A 20788-nucleotide genomic window follows, 5' to 3' on the forward strand; every position below is an offset into this window, starting at 1 on the left:
CGCTCGTAACGTGGACGTAGTCAGAACGCTGTGCGACAAATTTTTGTGCGTCGTCATAATTCTCGTAGTGTAACAAGTGAACTCTTCACAAAGCGTACAGAAGGTAAATCAACTTTCATTTTTCTCTTGTTTCTTGTCGTTCGCTAAGAAATACGCGTGTATCGTTCATACGCTACTGAAAGAATCTCGCTCGCGAGTGAAGGGATGAAAATTGATAAACGCATATATATGTGTCCATAGTTCACGCGGGTAGTTTTCGCTGGTAGCATATACGCGTGCGTAGCACTCAAAGGGTTAAGTTGCATACTTATATCTGTGTAATACGGTTCTGTTTTCAATTGTAGCGATATCAATGATCTTGATCGATTGTAGCGATCGAATATAAATTACCTTGTAAATTGAATTTTTTTTCAAAATTTATATAGAATAATTAATTATCGAAACACTTTCTTCTCATTGGCATTACGTTTTCTGATATAATTAGAAATAAAAGCTGTATTAAAATATTTCATATATCTATCATTATTACTTTCGCGCATGTTGAAATTATTTTGCTATGTCCACATCAATATAATTTATTGCAGCAGATAAATATTATATATTAAATATTAAATATTAAATATTAAATATTAAATATTAAATATTGGATTAATCATTTGAGTGATGAATACGCCGCGTGGATAGATTCCCCGAGTATCGGTTGCAATCATTCAGGACGGGCTATTTTTTTTAAATCAAACGTAACATAAATTGCATTTATAGATTGCATGTTTATAACATTCTTTTGAACTTTCGACGCCCGAAAATTTTCCACAATATTTCTTACGGATTGTTTGTCAGTAAGTAAACCTTGCATTCGCATTTACTATTAGTACTTCTCCGCCCAGAGCGGTCCCCACTACGGCAACATCGGACCTGTTACTCATAGTCCAGTTTTCGTACCTTGCTAGAAGCAGATCTGTTAGTTTCGCTCGTAACGTGGACGTAGTCAGAACGCTGTGCGACAAATTTTTGTGCGTCGTCATAATTCTCGTAGTGTAACAAGTGAACTCTTCACAAAGCGTACAGAAGGTAAATCAACTTTCATTTTTCTCTTGTTTCTTGTCGTTCGCTAAGAAATACGCGTGTATCGTTCATACGCTACTGAAAGAATCTCGCTCGCGAGTGAAGGGATGAAAATTGAGAAACGCATATATATGTGTCCATAGTTCACGCGGGTAGTTTTCGCTGGTAGCATATACGCGTGCGTAGCACTCAAAGGGTTAAGTTGCATACTTATATCTGTGTAATACGGTTCTGTTTTCAATTGTAGCGATATCAATGATCTTGATCGATTGTAGCGATCGAATATAAATTATCTTGTAAATTGAATTTTTTTTCAAAATTTATATAGAATAATTAATTATCGAAACACTTTCTTCTCATTGGCATTACGTTTTCTGATATAATTAGAAATAAAAGCTGTATTAAAATATTTCATATATCTATCATTATTACTTTCGCGCATGTTGAAATTATTTTGCTATGTCCACATCAATATAATTTATTGCAGCAGATAAATATTATATATTAAATATTAAATATTAAATATTAAATATTAAATATTGGATTAATCATTTGAGTGATGAATACGCCGCGTGGATAGATTCCCCGAGTATCGGTTGCAATCATTCAGGACGGGCTATTTTTTTTCAATCAAACGTAACATAAATTGCATTTATAGATTGCATGTTTATAACATTCTTTTGAACTTTCGACGCCCGAAAATTTTCCACAATATTTTTTACGGATTGTTTGTCAGTAAGTAAACCTTGCATTCGCATTTACTATTCGTACTTCTCCGCCCAGAGCGTCCCCACTACGGCAATATCGGACCTGTTACTCATAGTCCAGTTTTCGTACCTTGCTAGAAGCAGATCTGTTAGTTTCGCTCGTAACGTGGACGTAGTCAGAACGCTGTGCGACAAATTTTTGTGCGTCGTCATAATTCTCGTAGTGTAACAAGTGAACTCTTCACAAAGCGTACAGAAGGTAAATCAACTTTCATTTTTCTCTTGTTTCTTGTCGTTCGCTAAGAAATACGCGTGTATCGTTCATACGCTACTGAAAGAATCTCGCTCGCGAGTGAAGGGATGAAAATTGATAAACGCATATATATGTGTCCATAGTTCACGCGGGTAGTTTTCGCTGGTAGCATATACGCGTGCGTAGCACTCAAAGGGTTAAGTTGCATACTTATATCTGTGTAATACGGTTCTGTTTTCAATTGTAGCGATATCAATGATCTTGATCGATTGTAGCGATCGAATATAAATTACCTTGTAAATTGAATTTTTTTTCAAAATTTATATAGAATAATTAATTATCGAAACACTTTCTTCTCATTGGCATTACGTTTTCTGATATAATTAGAAATAAAAGCTGTATTAAAATATTTCATATATCTATCATTATTACTTTCGCGCATGTTGAAATTATTTTGCTATGTCCACATCAATATAATTTATTGCAGCAGATAAATATTATATATTAAATATTAAATATTAAATATTAAATATTAAATATTAAATATTGGATTAATCATTTGAGTGATGAATACGCCGCGTGGATAGATTCCCCGAGTATCGGTTGCAATCATTCAGGACGGGCTATTTTTTTTAAATCAAACGTAACATAAATTGCATTTATAGATTGCATGTTTATAACATTCTTTTGAACTTTCGACGCCCGAAAATTTTCCACAATATTTCTTACGGATTGTTTGTCAGTAAGTAAACCTTGCATTCGCATTTACTATTAGTACTTCTCCGCCCAGAGCGGTCCCCACTACGGCAACATCGGACCTGTTACTCATAGTCCAGTTTTCGTACCTTGCTAGAAGCAGATCTGTTAGTTTCGCTCGTAACGTGGACGTAGTCAGAACGCTGTGCGACAAATTTTTGTGCGTCGTCATAATTCTCGTAGTGTAACAAGTGAACTCTTCACAAAGCGTACAGAAGGTAAATCAACTTTCATTTTTCTCTTGTTTCTTGTCGTTCGCTAAGAAATACGCGTGTATCGTTCATACGCTACTGAAAGAATCTCGCTCGCGAGTGAAGGGATGAAAATTGAGAAACGCATATATATGTGTCCATAGTTCACGCGGGTAGTTTTCGCTGGTAGCATATACGCGTGCGTAGCACTCAAAGGGTTAAGTTGCATACTTATATCTGTGTAATACGGTTCTGTTTTCAATTGTAGCGATATCAATGATCTTGATCGATTGTAGCGATCGAATATAAATTATCTTGTAAATTGAATTTTTTTTCAAAATTTATATAGAATAATTAATTATCGAAACACTTTCTTCTCATTGGCATTACGTTTTCTGATATAATTAGAAATAAAAGCTGTATTAAAATATTTCATATATCTATCATTATTACTTTCGCGCATGTTGAAATTATTTTGCTATGTCCACATCAATATAATTTATTGCAGCAGATAAATATTATATATTAAATATTAAATATTAAATATTAAATATTAAATATTGGATTAATCATTTGAGTGATGAATACGCCGCGTGGATAGATTCCCCGAGTATCGGTTGCAATCATTCAGGACGGGCTATTTTTTTTCAATCAAACGTAACATAAATTGCATTTATAGATTGCATGTTTATAACATTCTTTTGAACTTTCGACGCCCGAAAATTTTCCACAATATTTCTTACGGATTGTTTGTCAGTAAGTAAACCTTGCATTCGCATTTACTATTAGTACTTCTCCGCCCAGAGCGGTCCCCACTACGGCAACATCGGACCTGTTACTCATAGTCCAGTTTTCGTACCTTGCTAGAAGCAGATCTGTTAGTTTCGCTCGTAACGTGGACGTAGTCAGAACGCTGTGCGACAAATTTTTGTGCGTCGTCATAATTCTCGTAGTGTAACAAGTGAACTCTTCACAAAGCGTACAGAAGGTAAATCAACTTTCATTTTTCTCTTGTTTCTTGTCGTTCGCTAAGAAATACGCGTGTATCGTTCATACGCTACTGAAAGAATCTCGCTCGCGAGTGAAGGGATGAAAATTGAGAAACGCATATATATGTGTCCATAGTTCACGCGGGTAGTTTTCGCTGGTAGCATATACGCGTGCGTAGCACTCAAAGGGTTAAGTTGCATACTTATATCTGTGTAATACGGTTCTGTTTTCAATTGTAGCGATATCAATGATCTTGATCGATTGTAGCGATCGAATATAAATTATCTTGTAAATTGAATTTTTTTTCAAAATTTATATAGAATAATTAATTATCGAAACACTTTCTTCTCATTGGCATTACGTTTTCTGATATAATTAGAAATAAAAGCTGTATTAAAATATTTCATATATCTATCATTATTACTTTCGCGCATGTTGAAATTATTTTGCTATGTCCACATCAATATAATTTATTGCAGCAGATAAATATTATATATTAAATATTAAATATTAAATATTAAATATTAAATATTAAATATTGGATTAATCATTTGAGTGATGAATACGCCGCGTGGATAGATTCCCCGAGTATCGGTTGCAATCATTCAGGACGGGCTATTTTTTTTAAATCAAACGTAACATAAATTGCATTTATAGATTGCATGTTTATAACATTCTTTTGAACTTTCGACGCCCGAAAATTTTCCACAATATTTTTTACGGATTGTTTGTCAGTAAGTAAACCTTGCATTCGCATTTACTATTCGTACTTCTCCGCCCAGAGCGTCCCCACTACGGCAACTTCGCACCTGTTACTCATAGTCCAGTTTTCGTACCTTGCTAGAAGCAGATCTGTTAGTTTCGCTCGTAACGTGGACGTAGTCAGAACGCTGTGCGACAAATTTTTGTGCGTCGTCATAATTCTCGTAGTGTAACAAGTGAACTCTTCACAAAGCGTACAGAAGGTAAATCAACTTTCATTTTTCTCTTGTTTCTTGTCGTTCGCTAAGAAATACGCGTGTATCGTTCATACGCTACTGAAAGAATCTCGCTCGCGAGTGAAGGGATGAAAATTGATAAACGCATATATATGTGTCCATAGTTCACGCGGGTAGTTTTCGCTAGTAGCATATACGCGTGCGTAGCACTCAAAGGGTTAAGTTGCATACTTATATCTGTGTAATACGGTTCTGTTTTCAATTGTAGCGATTTCAATGATCTTGATCGATTGTAGCGATCGAATATAAATTATCTTGTAAACTGAATTTTTTTTCAAAATTTATATAGAATAATTAATTATCGAAACACTTTCTTCTCATTGGCATTACGTTTCCTGATATAATTAGAAATAAAAGCTGTATTAAAATATTTCATATATCTATCATTATTACTTTCGCGCATGTTGAAATTATTTTGCTATGTCCACATCAATATAATTTATTGCAGCAGATAAATATTATATATTAAATATTAAATATTAAATATTAAATATTAAATATTAAATATTGGATTAATCATTTGAGTGATGAATACGCCGCGTGGATAGATTCCCCGAGTATCGGTTGCAATCATTCAGGACGGGCTATTTTTTTTAAATCAAACGTAACATAAATTGCATTTATAGATTGCATGTTTATAACATTCTTTTGAACTTTCGACGCCCGAAAATTTTCCACAATATTTCTTACGGATTGTTTGTCAGTAAGTAAACCTTGCATTCGCATTTACTATTAGTACTTCTCCGCCCAGAGCGTGCCCACTACGGCAACTTCGCACCTGTTACTCATAGTCCAGTTTTCGTACCTTGCTAGAAGCAGATCTGTTAGTTTCGCTCGTAACGTGGACGTAGTCAGAACGCTGTGCGACAAATTTTTGTGCGTCGTCATAATTCTCGTAGTGTAACAAGTGAACTCTTCACAAAGCGTACAGAAGGTAAATCAACTTTCATTTTTCTCTTGTTTCTTGTCGTTCGCTAAGAAATACGCGTGTATCGTTCATACGCTACTGAAAGAATCTCGCTCGCGAGTGAAGGGATGAAAATTGATAAACGCATATATATGTGTCCATAGTTCACGCGGGTAGTTTTCGCTGGTAGCATATACGCGTGCGTAGCACTCAAAGGGTTAAGTTGCATACTTATATCTGTGTAATACGGTTCTGTTTTCAATTGTAGCGATTTCAATGATCTTGATCGATTGTAGCGATCGAATAGAAGCTATATCAAACCAGTGATAGATTTCAGATAATTCTATATTTTCAGTTATCAAATCTCGACCAATTCATTTAACTCTGCATACGAAACAACGCTATAGTCTTTGGCTTTTGGTTCTTTCTGTTATAATATCGCAATGCATTGCGACAAATTATAACAAAGTTGGTCGAAGCATTTTTGAAACGATCTTACCGATCGCTCGGACAAAGCGGTGGACAATAAGCGTAACCTTCGTCGAATATATTTGATGTTCGTTGTGCTTAAGTTGTGCGTATTCGATGTTGAGGAGCGATATTGATATTTTATTAGTATTCCCTATTCGTTTGGAGACCAGAAAGAAAATGTGAAAGCGTGTAACGTTATTCTGCATGTTTGTTTTTATTATTCTTATTTTTCTTGATTTAAAAGTACACTATTTTTTAGTAAAATTACGTTGTAGTTATTATTATAGTTTCTTTTCTAGCATTCATCTAGTTTGATTAGCCTGTGTAATTATAAATCAGAATCATTTAATGGTCTCACTTCATTGCTGTTCTTTGTAGAATGGTACTATGGTACCAATTTTTATATATTTTATATATCTTATAGTGTAAAGTTTATTTATAATATACACATATTGAATATTTCGAATAATAAAATCACGGGTATTGTATATCATTATGTATTATAGATTTTTTTAATAACAGCAACTTTATTTGCATAATTTTTCCAAGTATAGTAAAACATTTCCGAATTGATATTTTACATAACATGAAATCATAAAAATCTATAATTTTGAAAGTCTATCAGAACATTTTATAAGTATAGGAATAACTATATCAAATCATTTTCTAACATATCAATATCACCTCGGATATGCATTAAACTTCTTATTACGCTTACAAATACAAGCAGAACGATGTCATTTTATATTCATATTAACTCTCCTCGCGCAAATGTCTCGAAAACATGAAATTATAAGTGCATTGCCTAATATTTACAAACGTATATAATTTCCATTATAATGGCCAAGAAATCTACATTTAATCAGTGCCACATACTCAAATATCAATTCAATTCAATCAACGATCCCTAAAGATTCAAATGGCGTTTGAAAACCCCCGAAGTAGTCAATTCGAGGCAGTTGCCCGGAATTGTTGACCCAGTTCGATTTCCCAGCTTGGTCCAACTTTGTCGAAATTCGTCGTTTCCTAACTCACCAATATTTGATCCTGGAATATCCCTCGCGTTGCAGCGAAATTCGTTTCTGTCGAAGGCGACTTCTCCGGTTTCGTGTTTGACGCCACCGCCAGAGGTAACGACGATCCACGCGATCGAGCCAGCTGAAGTAGCGCCAATAGTAGGCGTACAAGACGCGTCGAATCAGACAGACGCACCGGAATCCGAAGATCAGGAGCAATCTTTGATCGAGGCATCCGTTAAACAGGAACAAAGTTTGAGTCCCTGTCAACTACAGAATTCGGCTAACTTAACCACTACCACTACCAACTTGACGAATTTGACCAACTTCGAGATCGTGGCTGCCTCACCGGAGAAGGTGTGCAACGTTGTTCGAATAACCACCACAACAACAACCGTAAATCCAGCGGTCTGTAGCATAGTGGGTAAAGTGGATAAAGCTGAAAATACTGTCATCAACATGGCTGATTGCCCGAAATATTCTATCACGAAGGAGTGTAGAAGCGTCACGTCGATCGATAGAACGATCGAACACGTGGTTACACGGCAGATTGATAGAGAACATGTTGATAGAAATCACATGGAGGAGGAAGGCGAGCAACAGTTCGCCGAGGATAGGATATCAGGTCGAGATGTGCGAACTGGACCGAGAATTATTGAAATAACCGAAGAGAATTGCGATAGTTTTCATGAGAATTTGGAATTCTTTGGAAGAAGACGAGATCATTCCTTGGATAGACTCAGAGACGAGAAAAAGAATTATCCGCAGGAAACTGCTAGTGCTGAACAGGAGAAAGAGGCGGATACAAAAGTTGCCGACGAAAAGTGCGAGGTAAGAATCAAAGAATTTATTGTTTCTTGTTTTTCGACGTTAGGCGAAAATGTTAATTTTTTTTTTTTTTTTGGAGATCGAGAAGTTTCGCGTTGTAGCACCTTGTTTTTCTTTATGAGGAGTAATATATTTGATTATAATGATAATACACGTTTAATATGAAATTTTATGCTGTGAGTGTTATTTGATTTTCGTTATCGTTGATTCATTAGAAGAGTGGCATAACTAAGAAAACCATATTTTTCGGGAAATTTTTTTTTTTATAGAAAATTTGAAGTAAAAGATGATCAATTATATAATTATTTAGTAATGAACAACTTTCTTCTTTTTCTTCTGCGCTACATTTTATTTTAGATTAATAATATTTTTCATAATATTTTACATTATTGAATGATTTTTAGCTTTCGAGTATCACTAACAAAATATTATTTATATACGCATATGTGATGTATTTCTTGTTAGATATAAAGTAAAAACAATAATATAGAATAACACATTATACCTGGAAATTGAAGGTTTTTAACATGTCACTTGTTCAGTAATTCGATTATATGTTATTATATTAACGAAACAGTAACATCGACATATAGAGAAACATCTTTCGTTTCTTGTATATAATATCGCGTGATAGTCAGTCGACGCTCGATATCGATAAAAAGAAAAGTATACAATTTTTTGATTATTAGATGAAGAAAATTAATGTGCAAAATAATGTTATTTGTTAATATATATAATACGATAGTCAACTCTCGATATTAATTATTATAAATTAATTATTATTAAATTAATTATTATTATTATAAAAGATAAAATTGATTATTTCATAACTATCATTGAACTTAAATAAGAAATATTTTATGGAACCATGAGTCTCTCAATGTTACTCTTTACGAAAAAAATAAACCAAACGCAATGTAATTATTAACACTTAGCCAACCGCGCGCGCCACAGCGAGCTATATATTTCCACCGCGCTCGAATATACAAACCTATATGCAGTCCAGCGCGCATTTTTCCAAGTATCGAGGATTAATTTTCACTACTTAAAAAACAAAGAAGTCTAAAAATTATTTAAACGGTCAATTATATTTTCCGGTGATAATTTTGTTTAACGATTTTACATATCGTTTATACAAAACATCAAATTGATAGTATATATTAAAAGTATAAAAAAATATAGGTAGAATTAAAAACATTAAAAATGATTAAAGATAAATAATACGATTTGAACTTGAAATTAAAAATTCACAATGCATTTCAATATTTTTTCCAATGTGATATCGTTCGAATAACTGATAGTGTATCTTTTTAATTAAGTTTAACACCACTAAATCGGTTAACAAAAAAAAAAAAAAAAAAACGCGTTGCTAAAGTCAAAAAGAGAAATCTCCCCGTTCGGTCACGGCAGCGATGTACTTCACAGAAGGAAAATCTGCCTATTCGGTTGGCTAAGTGTTAAAATCATTCGATTTCATCGACCGATAAGAAATTACAAAGTATCAATTTTATACAACTTTCAATAACATTCACGTTACATTTTACAGGCCGAATTACCTAAACCAGATGAAATGTCGGCGACTGAGTTACACAGACATGCAAATTCTTCGGTTGAAACGTCAGAAATCAATCAAATTCCAAAACTATCGGAGGATCCGAAAGAATCAAAAGTAGAGATCGATCCGAATTATAAAAGTTTTGAGAAGAGTAAAGACGAGCGATCGCAGGCAACCGATCCGCGTCCACAGATCATTGTAAGGTCATTCGATATGCCGAACATCGATTCTGTGGAACAGGTGGTCGAACCAATTGTGATAAAGCAAGAAGCAGATGAAGCAATGTATGAAGATTATTCATACAGATGCGAACCAACATCAACCACGGAAAAGCCAAAGTGTCAGGACCTGTCTAAGAAGCACATTGTTGAAAAGTCTCATCCTGGAATTGAGAACGTGGTAGAGAAGTTGAAAAAGAACGCAGCTGCAGCTTTACAGGAAACGACACCTCAAAAAGCGGACGACTCGAAAGAGAAAAGTGCAGAAAATCTTAGATCAAGAAAACATTCAGAAACACCACCAAGAAAACTAGAAAACGGTTTGAAAAAACACATTCTGAGATCCTGCGAGAACTCTCAGTTCATGGAAAAATACGAGGTGGCACGAGAACTTGAGGTATCTTCTTCGGAAAATGCTCGTCCGGCTAAAGATTCTCAGGATGTCCCTAATTACGTAACAACGACCGAACATCCTTGCGATTCTCTTACGAGTAGCACGCATCCCCTGCCCATAAATTACTTTTTGAACAATGATAACAACGACGCGAGAAGCAGTAATGATAATATGGAGTTAAACGACGATAAAGAACCTGTCGTGAAAAAGGAGAATGTCTCGCCGCCCGAGGTCTGCGATATGCAATGCACGAACAATAACGCGGTAACGCCTAAAAAAGGAAAATTTGAACCGCTAGAAAACTCGTTGACCTTGACGCTTAATGAAACTCCCAAATCTAGATTATCTCTTAATTCTAGATCGAGACCTATAGTTGATATTAGCGGCTTAGAATTACTGTCAAATAGTGTTGCGGAGTTGGAACGCATGAGATTAAACGGCAGTAGAAGGTCTGAATTAGACAGATCGGCTATCAAGGGCAGAGTAATTTTTCCTGTGGAAAAGGGCTCCAATATCAACCACAGCAACAACGTGAACAGCCCTTTGGGGTTGCTGTGCGCTTTGGCAGAGCAAAGATTTATGGAGGAAGTAGGGAATAAGGCTTCCCGGAAGTCGAATCTGGAGAATTCGCAAGAAGAGGTATCTCATGCTGGTAGATTATTATTGAACCTGGGCAGAGCAAATGTCCCAGAAAATAAAACAGAGCCATCGGAAAAGAGAAAGTACGCGCAAGAAAATTTTGAAGATTGCAAGAGGCTCAAAACCGATAGTAATTTGGAAGATGAGGAATCTATTCTCGACTCGTATTCCGAAGATGATGATTGTGATAAAAGGTATGATGAAAATGAGACAGAAAAAATTGTGTCTATGATGAATGAAAATACAAGAGGATGCATAAATTTTTCTGAAGAAGATGATATTTATGTGGATGAAGAAGATAATGATATGTTACAAGACTCTCCCCTTTGTAGTAGTAGTCCTTACAATGATGTAAGCTACGAAAGAGACGAAAGTTTTGAAAAATATGAAAGAAAAACATACGAACAGTATCATATGAATGAAACGTATAGCAGCAAGGAATCTATTGATGATTTTCTATCGGATTCTGATGCTGAAATGTACGATGAAAAGATGTGTTCGGATGATAAAATGGAAAACGACGAAGATAGCAGATATGAGGACAGAAGACATATCTTGGGAGAACACCGAGATTGTCATGATTATAGAAATTTGCAAGCGAAACTAGACGCAAAGAAGTTTATCGCTAGAAAAGGGCACATTGATAATGATGCAGATTGGCCGAACATGGATGCCATGGAACTTGACATGAGAGTCAGGTTGGCTGACATTCAAAGACAATATAGAGAAACGCAGAAAGAATTGTCTAAATTGATCCCAAAGAAAGACGAGAAAAAGAGTTCTGGGAGACCGCGCAAGAAGAGCCATTCTTCTAAGTAAGTCAAATTCTACACTCTATTATTAAATCATTTTAAATGTGTTTACGTAGATATAAATTTTGCTATTTCATATATTTATATTAGAATGTATATGCTTATTTTTTATAGTATATCATGTATTAAATTGATCTTTTTAAGGTAGTAAACAAGAAACAAGAAACATAGAATTTCCATTTCTAGCTTTGAGAAAATTTGCTTTGAAAAATCATTATATATGCATGCATTTAATTATATTTTTCTAGATAACAAAATTTCACCACATCATACTTTCACAAACGAAGTCTTATATGAAACTCTTTATAAGGGATTAATGTAAAAAAATTTTGTTTCACATTATTAACTTACTTTTTCACGTAGGATAGTTCCTTTCTCATAACGACTAAGACGATTTTTATAGTTTGAAAAAAATATAGTTTATAAATATATATATGCAGAATATTTTTCTTACTGCAAGATTTCTTGAATAACTTAATTGAAAAAACCTTGATTAAAATTTTAATAGAAAATCATTGAGTTACCATAAAAATGATTAATAAAACACAATTAATAATGTTCACAGTTCCGATCACGGTCTCGTCACATCCACACCGGCGTCGGAATCGACATCTTTACCCCACAAATCTCCATCGCAATCGTCCGATGGAGCTCCGCAGCCATTAGCTTCAGCTGTCCTAGCTATGCCAAGATGTAACGTGAATTTGGTAAAACTGGGTGAACAAAGGAGCCACATCAAATTACTGGATAGTATACCAAGTATTCCCATGTCCGTTGCACCAGTTGCTTCACCAATCACCGAACTACCAACAAACAAATCGCCGCAAGAGGACAATGAGAAAAACGCAAGACGGGTAAATCATTAAATGAAAACACCAGAAAAAGTAGAAGTAGACCATTAAATAATTAGAGCTAATAAAATTTTTATAGTTTATATTTGTAATTATAATACAAAATTTTATAAATGAGGACAATTCTGTTATTTTTGACAAATTAAGATACCAAATTAAAACGCAAGGAATTGTTAAGAAAAACATAAAAAATGAAAAAAGATTTATTTTAATGACAAGAAATAATGAAAAATTATTTGTCTGTAACGCTCAAATTAAAGATAGTTATAATGTATTATATATATATATATGTATATATATATAATATCATATCATATCATAAATTATATATAAATTTTACTATATATATAAAGAACATAATATAATCATATATATATACATATATATATATATATATATATATACATATATAACATATATATTAATTATATTATCACGATATTAAGATCTTTATTGATATATTTCATTTATGTGATATGTTTTATTAATTTCATTAATTTTAAAATTTCGAATGTTTTTATGACAATTAAACATTAAGATTAGTAGGAACGAATATCTCATAATTGAAATATATCAGTTAAGTTCACCACTAAATTGGTTAATAGAAAACAAGAATGCGTTTCCAAGCTCAAAATGGGATATCTCCCCGATGGATCATGCAGCAATGTATTTTAAAGCGAGGAGATCTCCCTATTCGATTCGCTAAGTATTAGATATAAGGAGTTGAAGAGACTATAACATATGTGTATAAATAAAGAATTTTTTTCTAATAAATGTCATCAGATCTCTGACAAATGTATGCAACTTGGGTATGATACATCATCTCCAGCACCTACTATCGCGAGTTCTAGTTCAGCATCGAAGAAACGGAAAGTTGGTCGACCCAGGAAGTTAATGTGCTCATCCGGAGGTGTCAGACACCTCACGGAAACGATAGTTGCTAAAAAACCTAAGAGCAAAAGTTCTTTGGTGGGCTATCTTTTGTCGAAGAATAGACATCTTCAAACGAAAGTGAGTTTTGCTTCTAGCTTTGTTTATTAGATGTTTCAGATATATGAGATACATTATATCTATAAAATATATGCAACGCAGTATAGAGAAAGATATATGAATTTTAATTTTATTATATTTATTATACATAATTTTCTATTTTATTTTAATACTACAATTATAAAATAATTTCATTACAAACTATAGTTTTAGAACAATATAATACGTAGTTATTAGGTTGTCCAGAAAGTTCTTTTCGTTTTTTAAACAGGAGGTAAGTATAAAATATATTTCCTACTTTTCTTAAATAACGTATGATCCTTTCTCTTCTACCATCTTTTGCCATCTCTCCGGGAGTCTCATAATGCCATTTTTCCAAAACTCTCTTGGCTTACTTTTAAAATATTCTTCGAGGCCGTTTTTCACTTCGTTTACTAATTGAAATTTTCTATTGAGAAGAAAATTCTTTAGGAAGAGAAACAAATAATAGTTCGATGGTACAAGATCTGGAGAGTATGGAGAATATGTTAAAACATCCCAATCAAACTCTAGAACTTTCGTACGCACTGCTAAAGAAACGTATGACTTCTTATCGTGGTGGAACACGACGCCACGTACGTTCACCACTTCAGCATGTTTTGTGATACTGGCTTCCTTAAGTTTTTCGAATTAAGTGCAATATTTTTCACTGTTGATCGTTTGCTCACTCGGAAGTAATTAGTAGTAGAGGATACCATTCCAGTCCTAGCAAATTAAAAGCAACACCTTCTTCGGGTGAAATCCAGGTCTTGTTATCGTTGGAGAACGCTTATGTCGATTCGACCAAGATCGCGTAGTGTTGTCGTAGAGAATTCAACTTTCATCTTTAGTAATTAACTTCTTTAAAAATGGCTCTCTTTTGTTGCGTTGAATTAACAAATCGCATGTCGAGATTCGATTTAAGAGATTACTCTCAGTCAGTTCATGAGGGCCCACACTTCGTAGCGATTAACGTACCCATTTGTTAAATGCTCATGAATCGTTGTTCGCGGAATCTTTAAAGCATATGCTATCTCACAAACACTAGACCTTGGGTTTTTATCGAGGTAGGCCTTGATGAAGCCATTATCAGTGGTGGATGGACGTTTGCTGCGATCTTCATCTTTCAAATTAAAGTTTCCGGCTCTAAACCTCGTAAATTCCGGACTATTTGAATAGTTATAGACCGATCACCATAACTCCTATCACACTTTCCTTCACTATATTCAACAACGGCTAGTGGGTTTAATGTTGCAAATGTCTATTGGCTTGGAGAAATAGCATGAATGCTACGACTAGCATGAATGCTGCGGCATGCATAGCCTGAAATGCATCTTTTGGTCTTCCATCTTTCACTACCCAAAAAACACTCAATACACTTTCTACTAACATCAAGAACTGTTCTCTTGCCTCACCAGAGGATAACTGGTGGCCACACGATTGGCGACAGTGTAGTTTGTTTATTTAAGCAGAACGAGGTAAGATCCTAAACGGCGAACTTTCCGGACGACCTAATATTATATTTTCTAATATATAATTATTTTGTTATCACGCATGAGGCATAATTTCATTTTATTTGTTTAAACAGTATGTAGGAAAAACTGGTTACACTCCATTACCGTTCAAGACTGGGATATCTTCCATAAAATCCTCTTCCAAGAGTCACAAATCGACAAAATCGAAGCCGAAACCAGCGAAACAAACTCCTTTACACAATAAGAATGTGATCAGTTCCATTATCGCGGAAAAGGCAAAATTAAGTCAAGAAGTGAAATTGGATAAGCAAAGTAAGATGAAGCCGAAATTGAAAGCTGAAGCGAAGGTGAAGACGTGGGAGGATGACGAAACCAGCAGTGTCACGGAAAATATATTGCCAGAATCCATCGCGGAGGAACCAGTGAAGGTAACGTAAAGAGAAAGATTCAATTATCATTATTCAACACTATTATCATTATTCATCACTATTCAACATTAGACATTAATTTAAAAAAAAAAAAAAAAAGGAAGAAAAGAAAAAAAACGAAAAAAAAAATAGAGGAAAAGAATTACACCTCCCCCCAAATTGATCTTATACGAATACAATTTCAGTGTACGTAAATAGGATATTTCTTGGGGGTCAATGATCGAGATAAAGTTATACAGAATTTATATATAAAATTTTTTAAAGGAAATAACATTATTAGAAAACATTAGAAACAAAGATTCAATTATCAAACTATTCAACATTAGACATTAATAAAAAAAAAAAAAAAAAAAAAAAAAGAAAAGAAAAAAAAAAAAAAAAAAGAAAAAAAAGAAAAAAAACGAAAAAAAAAAAATAGAGGAAAAGAATTACACCTCCCCCCAAATTGATCTTATACGAATACAATTTCAGTGTACGTAAATAGGATATTTCTTGGGGGTCAATGATCGAGATAAAGTTATACAGAATTTATATATAAAATTTTTTAAAGGAAATAACATTATTAGAAAACATTAGAAACAAAGATTCAATTATCAAACTATTCAACATTAGACATTAATAAAAAAAAAAAAAAAAAAAAAAAAAAAAAAAAAAAAAAAAAAAAAGAAAAGAAAAAAAACGAAAAAAAAAAAAAATAGAGGAAAAGAATTACACCTCCCCCCAAATTGATCTTATACGAATACAATTTCAGTGTACGTAAATAGGATATTTCTTGGGGGTCAATGATCGAGATAAAGTTATACAGAATTTATATATAAAATTTTTTAAAGGAAATAACATTATTAGAAAACATTAGAAACAAAGATTCAATTATCAAACTATTCAACATTAGACATTAATAAAAAAAAAAAAAAAAAAAAAAGAAAAAAAAAAAAAAAAAAGAAAAGAAAAGAAAAAAACGAAAAAAAAAAATAGAGGAAAAGAATTACACCTCCCCCCAAATTGATTTTATACGAATACAATTTCAGTGTACGTAAATAGGATATTTCTTGGGGATCAATGATCGAGATAAAGTTATACAGAATTTATATATAAAATTTTTTAAAGGAAATAACATTATTAGAAAACATTAGAAACAAAGATTCAATTATCAAACTATTCAACATTAGACATTAATAAAAAAAAAAAAAAAAAAAAAAAAGAAAAGAAAAAAAAAAAAAAAAAAAAAGAAAAGAAAAAATACGAAAAAAAAAAAAATAGAGGAAAAGAATTACACCTCCCCCCAAATTGATCTTATACGAATACAATTTCAGTGTACGTAAATAGGATATTTCTTGGGGGTCAATGATCGAGATAAAGTTATACAGAATTTATATATAAAATTTTTTAAAGGAAATAGTATTATTAGAAAACATATATCTTCCACCATTCACCGCTTCTTCAAGAAATACAAATTCCATCATAATCAAACGCCATTCCTACCAATATTTCATCCACTGTAATCTACTCTCTAATTCGTTAGGAAATCCCAGTAGACACGGCCCAACCTACCGAAAACGAACCTGAAAAAAATAAACACGAGAAATCGAAGAAGAAGAAACGGAAGTCCAGCTCGTCATCGCCATCGCGACATAAGTTAAGCGATCGAGATAAGAAAGAGTCAAAACGTCGAAAGTCGCTCGAGTGCAAAGAGTGCAAGGAATGCGCAAAGGCTGCTCGAGCGGAGAAGACGGAGAGTCTGAACAAATGCAAATTAACATCGGCGCACTTGGCTATAGACCAGTTGAGGGTCTTAACTGCGATGGGTGGTCTATTTTACGCCGGAAGACTGAGCGCGGTTCAGGCGCCTGACGTTTATGCGATCACGCTGGACGGCGAACGGGGCAACAGGCCTCACATCCATTCCAGAGAAGAGATTCTACGAGACGCGGTAAATTAACGTTGATTTATTTTACTCTATCTTTCGTTCGTATAGAGGGCTCATGTTTCTGTTTTCCGTTACTGTTTACAGATCGTCGAGGTCTGTCCCACTTCCACGAAAGAGCTACCGCCTGGCACGAGATTATGCGCCTATTGGAGTCAGCAATATCGTTGTCTGTATCCGGGTACATCGGTTGAACCATCGGAACCTGATCCTGAGCTCGATGAGAAGTTTGTTAGCGTGGAGTTCGATGACGGGGATAGTGGCAGGATAGCTTTGGATGATATTAGACTGTTGCAGCCCGATTATCCCGTTGTTGGTAAGTTTGGATGTTTTCTAATGTATTAGATTGTCCAAAAAGTTTCTTTCGTTTTATGAGAAAATAATAGACGCGCAACGTTTTTTGTTTTATATTATTTTGTCGAATTACGTACGATCCATCTTGTTCTGTTGAGATAAACATCGCGACATTTCACAGACTTGGTTTCACGTTTGTGTGAAGGTGCATTGTTGTAAAAAACACGTTTACGAAAGAAAGACACTTTCCGGACAACCTAATAACTACTTACGCAGATTTGAATTCAGAGATGTGAATTTGGAATTCAGTTTTGAAATTTTTATGGTATTGGCTGTGATATTCTAAAGATTACTGGTTTTTAAGATACATTTTTCTTTGAGAATTTTAAATTACCGTATTGGAATGGTTTAAGGATTTTCTTTTAACTTTTTGGAATTTTCTTGAATTATTAGTGTTGACTTTTGTGTACGAGTATCACGAAATCTACCATCGTTAAAATTGTATTTCTATAAAATTGAACTCAATTTATTCAAACGAAACTTTCATTTAGTACCAGGTTAACTGAATTTCTATCGATTAAATCCACTTATTTGCACAAGCAATACCTAGTTGGGAGAATCGGTGAAAGCTTCTATTACTTGAACTTCAGTTATATGTATATACGTATATAAAGTATTTGTTCTCAGATAGTTTTCACGAAGCTGAATGAAATTTCACATATATGTATTTATAGTATTTAACAATTTCTTTATCATCCGAACATACTCATGTATGTCGAATTTTTTATCAAATTACAGAATATGATCCCAATCCCCTGTTGTCGTTGGGAAAACGTCGACGACAAACGTCAATGTCGACGGAGGATAAACGCTCTTCCAGTAACAGTCAACCTTCTACTTCCACGAATACGAATAACGTGTTGCCTCCTGTTTTATCCACAACGAGTTGTTACGTTTCCCCGTCTGACGCACAGTCCCTGGATCGACCGAAGGTGGATGACGTAGATGCAAAAGTATTGGAAGAATATCGTGAAAGGAAACGAATGAAGAAAAGGAGAAGAGACAAATTGAAAAAATTACAGGAGACTCAAGAAGGGAAAAAGAAACACAGAAGGCGCAAATTTTGCGAAGAACACAGAAAGCACAAGCACAGAAAACACCGTAAACACAAGCACAGGCATAGTCATCACAGCAGTCACAGCGAAGGAAGTCATATTAGGTTTGTTCTTTTTCGCGTTAAATTATGGTACATTGGATCAATTTTTTATTTTTTTGATATATAAGGTTTGTTTTGAATCGCCGTTTGAAACTACTAAAAATCTATATTTATTCGATAACAATTTGAGATCTATAATTCTTGTCAATGACAGTAGGATATACGTAAATACAAGTAAATACGGAATAAACTATAAATTAATTGAAAAGATTTTATTGCAGTATGCCTTTGATATTTTTTAAATTATTAAATATAGTTATACAACAACAGTTCTTCATTCTAAAAATGCTATTATTAAAGAAATTGATTGTATCATTATAAATATAAATGAAAAACATAAGACATTAACTCATTAAGGGCAAACGTAGAGTTAATGGGTGTTTCAGTTATAACTCTTTCTTTTATTAAATTCTATATTTTACCATTGTTATTACAGCAGAAAATTGTAATGACTTAATTGTTACATCACGTTTAATCTATTCAAAATATAACAAGGCACACGCTATACTATCTTTCCAACATCCATACTCTTCACTAAAGTTATTAAATCATACTTTCAACAATTATCTAGCTCTTGATGGGTTAATCAACCTTTTTGCTGCGAACAGCGCCTATGGGCGCTCAGCTAGAGTCACTCTCTCCGATCGAACAGCGCCTGTAGGTGCTCAACCAGAGTCGCTCTGTCCGAGCGAACAGCGCCTATAGGCAGGCGCTCAGTCACAGTATCTTTCTCTGAGCATCGCAGTGGAAGGGTTAAAAATTTAATCAAACTGGAAGATGTTTCTTTCATATTTCTTTATTACTCTCGTTTCGCGCAATGAAATCTATAAATGAATAGAAAAATACTGAAAGATTTTTAATAAAATAAATAAGTAAATAAATAAAATAAAACTAAAACAATATATCTCTACACTACTTTTTCGATCTTAATTTGAATGTTTTTAAATGCTTCTAGCAGTGGGGAAAGTTGTTGCGGGCAGAAGAGCGAAGAAGAACTGCCCAAGGAAACGGTAGCTACAGTGGAATGCGAAGAACAAGTCGAAGAAGAACCAGTAGTAACGCAAGAAGAGGTAGTCCCGGAACCGATCAAAGAACCCGTTCGCGAGGAAAAGCCCGAGAAACCCGAGAAACCCGAAAAACCCGAGAAATCGAGGAAAACGGACAAAAAGTCGAAAGTGCGTGAACGACAAGAATCGGTGGAAAGTCGAAGCAAAATGGCAGCTTTCTTGCCAGCGAGACAATTATGGGGCTGGGCTGGAAAAGGTTACAGACGACCAGGTGCCAAGGGAAGAGCCAAGAAACAATTCTTCCGAGCTATTCAACGAGGTAGCGAAACGATCCAAATCGGCGACAGTGCCGTCTTTCTGTCGACTGGTAGACCCGATAGACCCTACATTGGACGCATCGAATCCATGTGGGAAACTTCAAGTTCCAATATGATCGTGAAAGTAAAATGGTTTTATCATCCTGAAGAAACCGTGGGTTGTCCGAAGAATTTGAAATATCCGGTAAGAATATCATGGGATGTTTTAAATAATCACACTAGCTAGAAAGATTATTAGTACGGACTCCTATTCTTTAATGAAGAGTTCTTCTATCAGATTTTACATATCATTTGTATAGTATCAAATTTTGAATAGTCATACGAAATTATTACTCAATGATACGAAATATCGTTACTTGTGTACTTGGAGTTAAATTGATTAGTATGTAGTGACTATGATAAGTACAACGTACGAATATCTTCTGCAGCCACTATATTTTGAAACAATAGAGATTTGTTATCAGTCTT

General features: G+C 34.1%; 1 protein-coding gene across 9 annotated transcripts in view; it reads left to right on the forward strand.

The window, feature by feature from the left end:
- The window catches only part of LOC100645596, a 356587-nt gene that overhangs the window by 326578 nt on the left and 9221 nt on the right, over window positions 1–20788 (forward strand). For 5 of the 9 annotated variants that reach the window (XM_048407495.1, XM_048407497.1, XM_048407499.1 and 2 more), the window contains 9 exons: window positions 7409–8185; window positions 9729–11803; window positions 12366–12654; window positions 13435–13662; window positions 15248–15562; window positions 17085–17492; window positions 17574–17802; window positions 18579–18999; window positions 19952–20504. In XM_048407495.1, coding sequence (XP_048263452.1) covers window positions 7409–8185; window positions 9729–11803; window positions 12366–12654; window positions 13435–13662; window positions 15248–15562; window positions 17085–17492; window positions 17574–17802; window positions 18579–18999; window positions 19952–20504 — 5295 coding nt within the window. The remainder of the gene's footprint in view (window positions 1–7408; window positions 8186–9728; window positions 11804–12365; window positions 12655–13434; window positions 13663–15247; window positions 15563–17084; window positions 17493–17573; window positions 17803–18578; window positions 19000–19951; window positions 20505–20788) is intronic. The other 4 variants (XM_048407500.1, XM_048407501.1, XM_048407502.1 and 1 more) reach the window with 2 other exon arrangements.

Source organism: Bombus terrestris, chromosome 7 (assembly GCF_910591885.1).
Source record: "Bombus terrestris chromosome 7, iyBomTerr1.2, whole genome shotgun sequence".
In the NCBI taxonomy this organism is placed as follows: domain Eukaryota; kingdom Metazoa; phylum Arthropoda; class Insecta; order Hymenoptera; family Apidae; genus Bombus; species Bombus terrestris.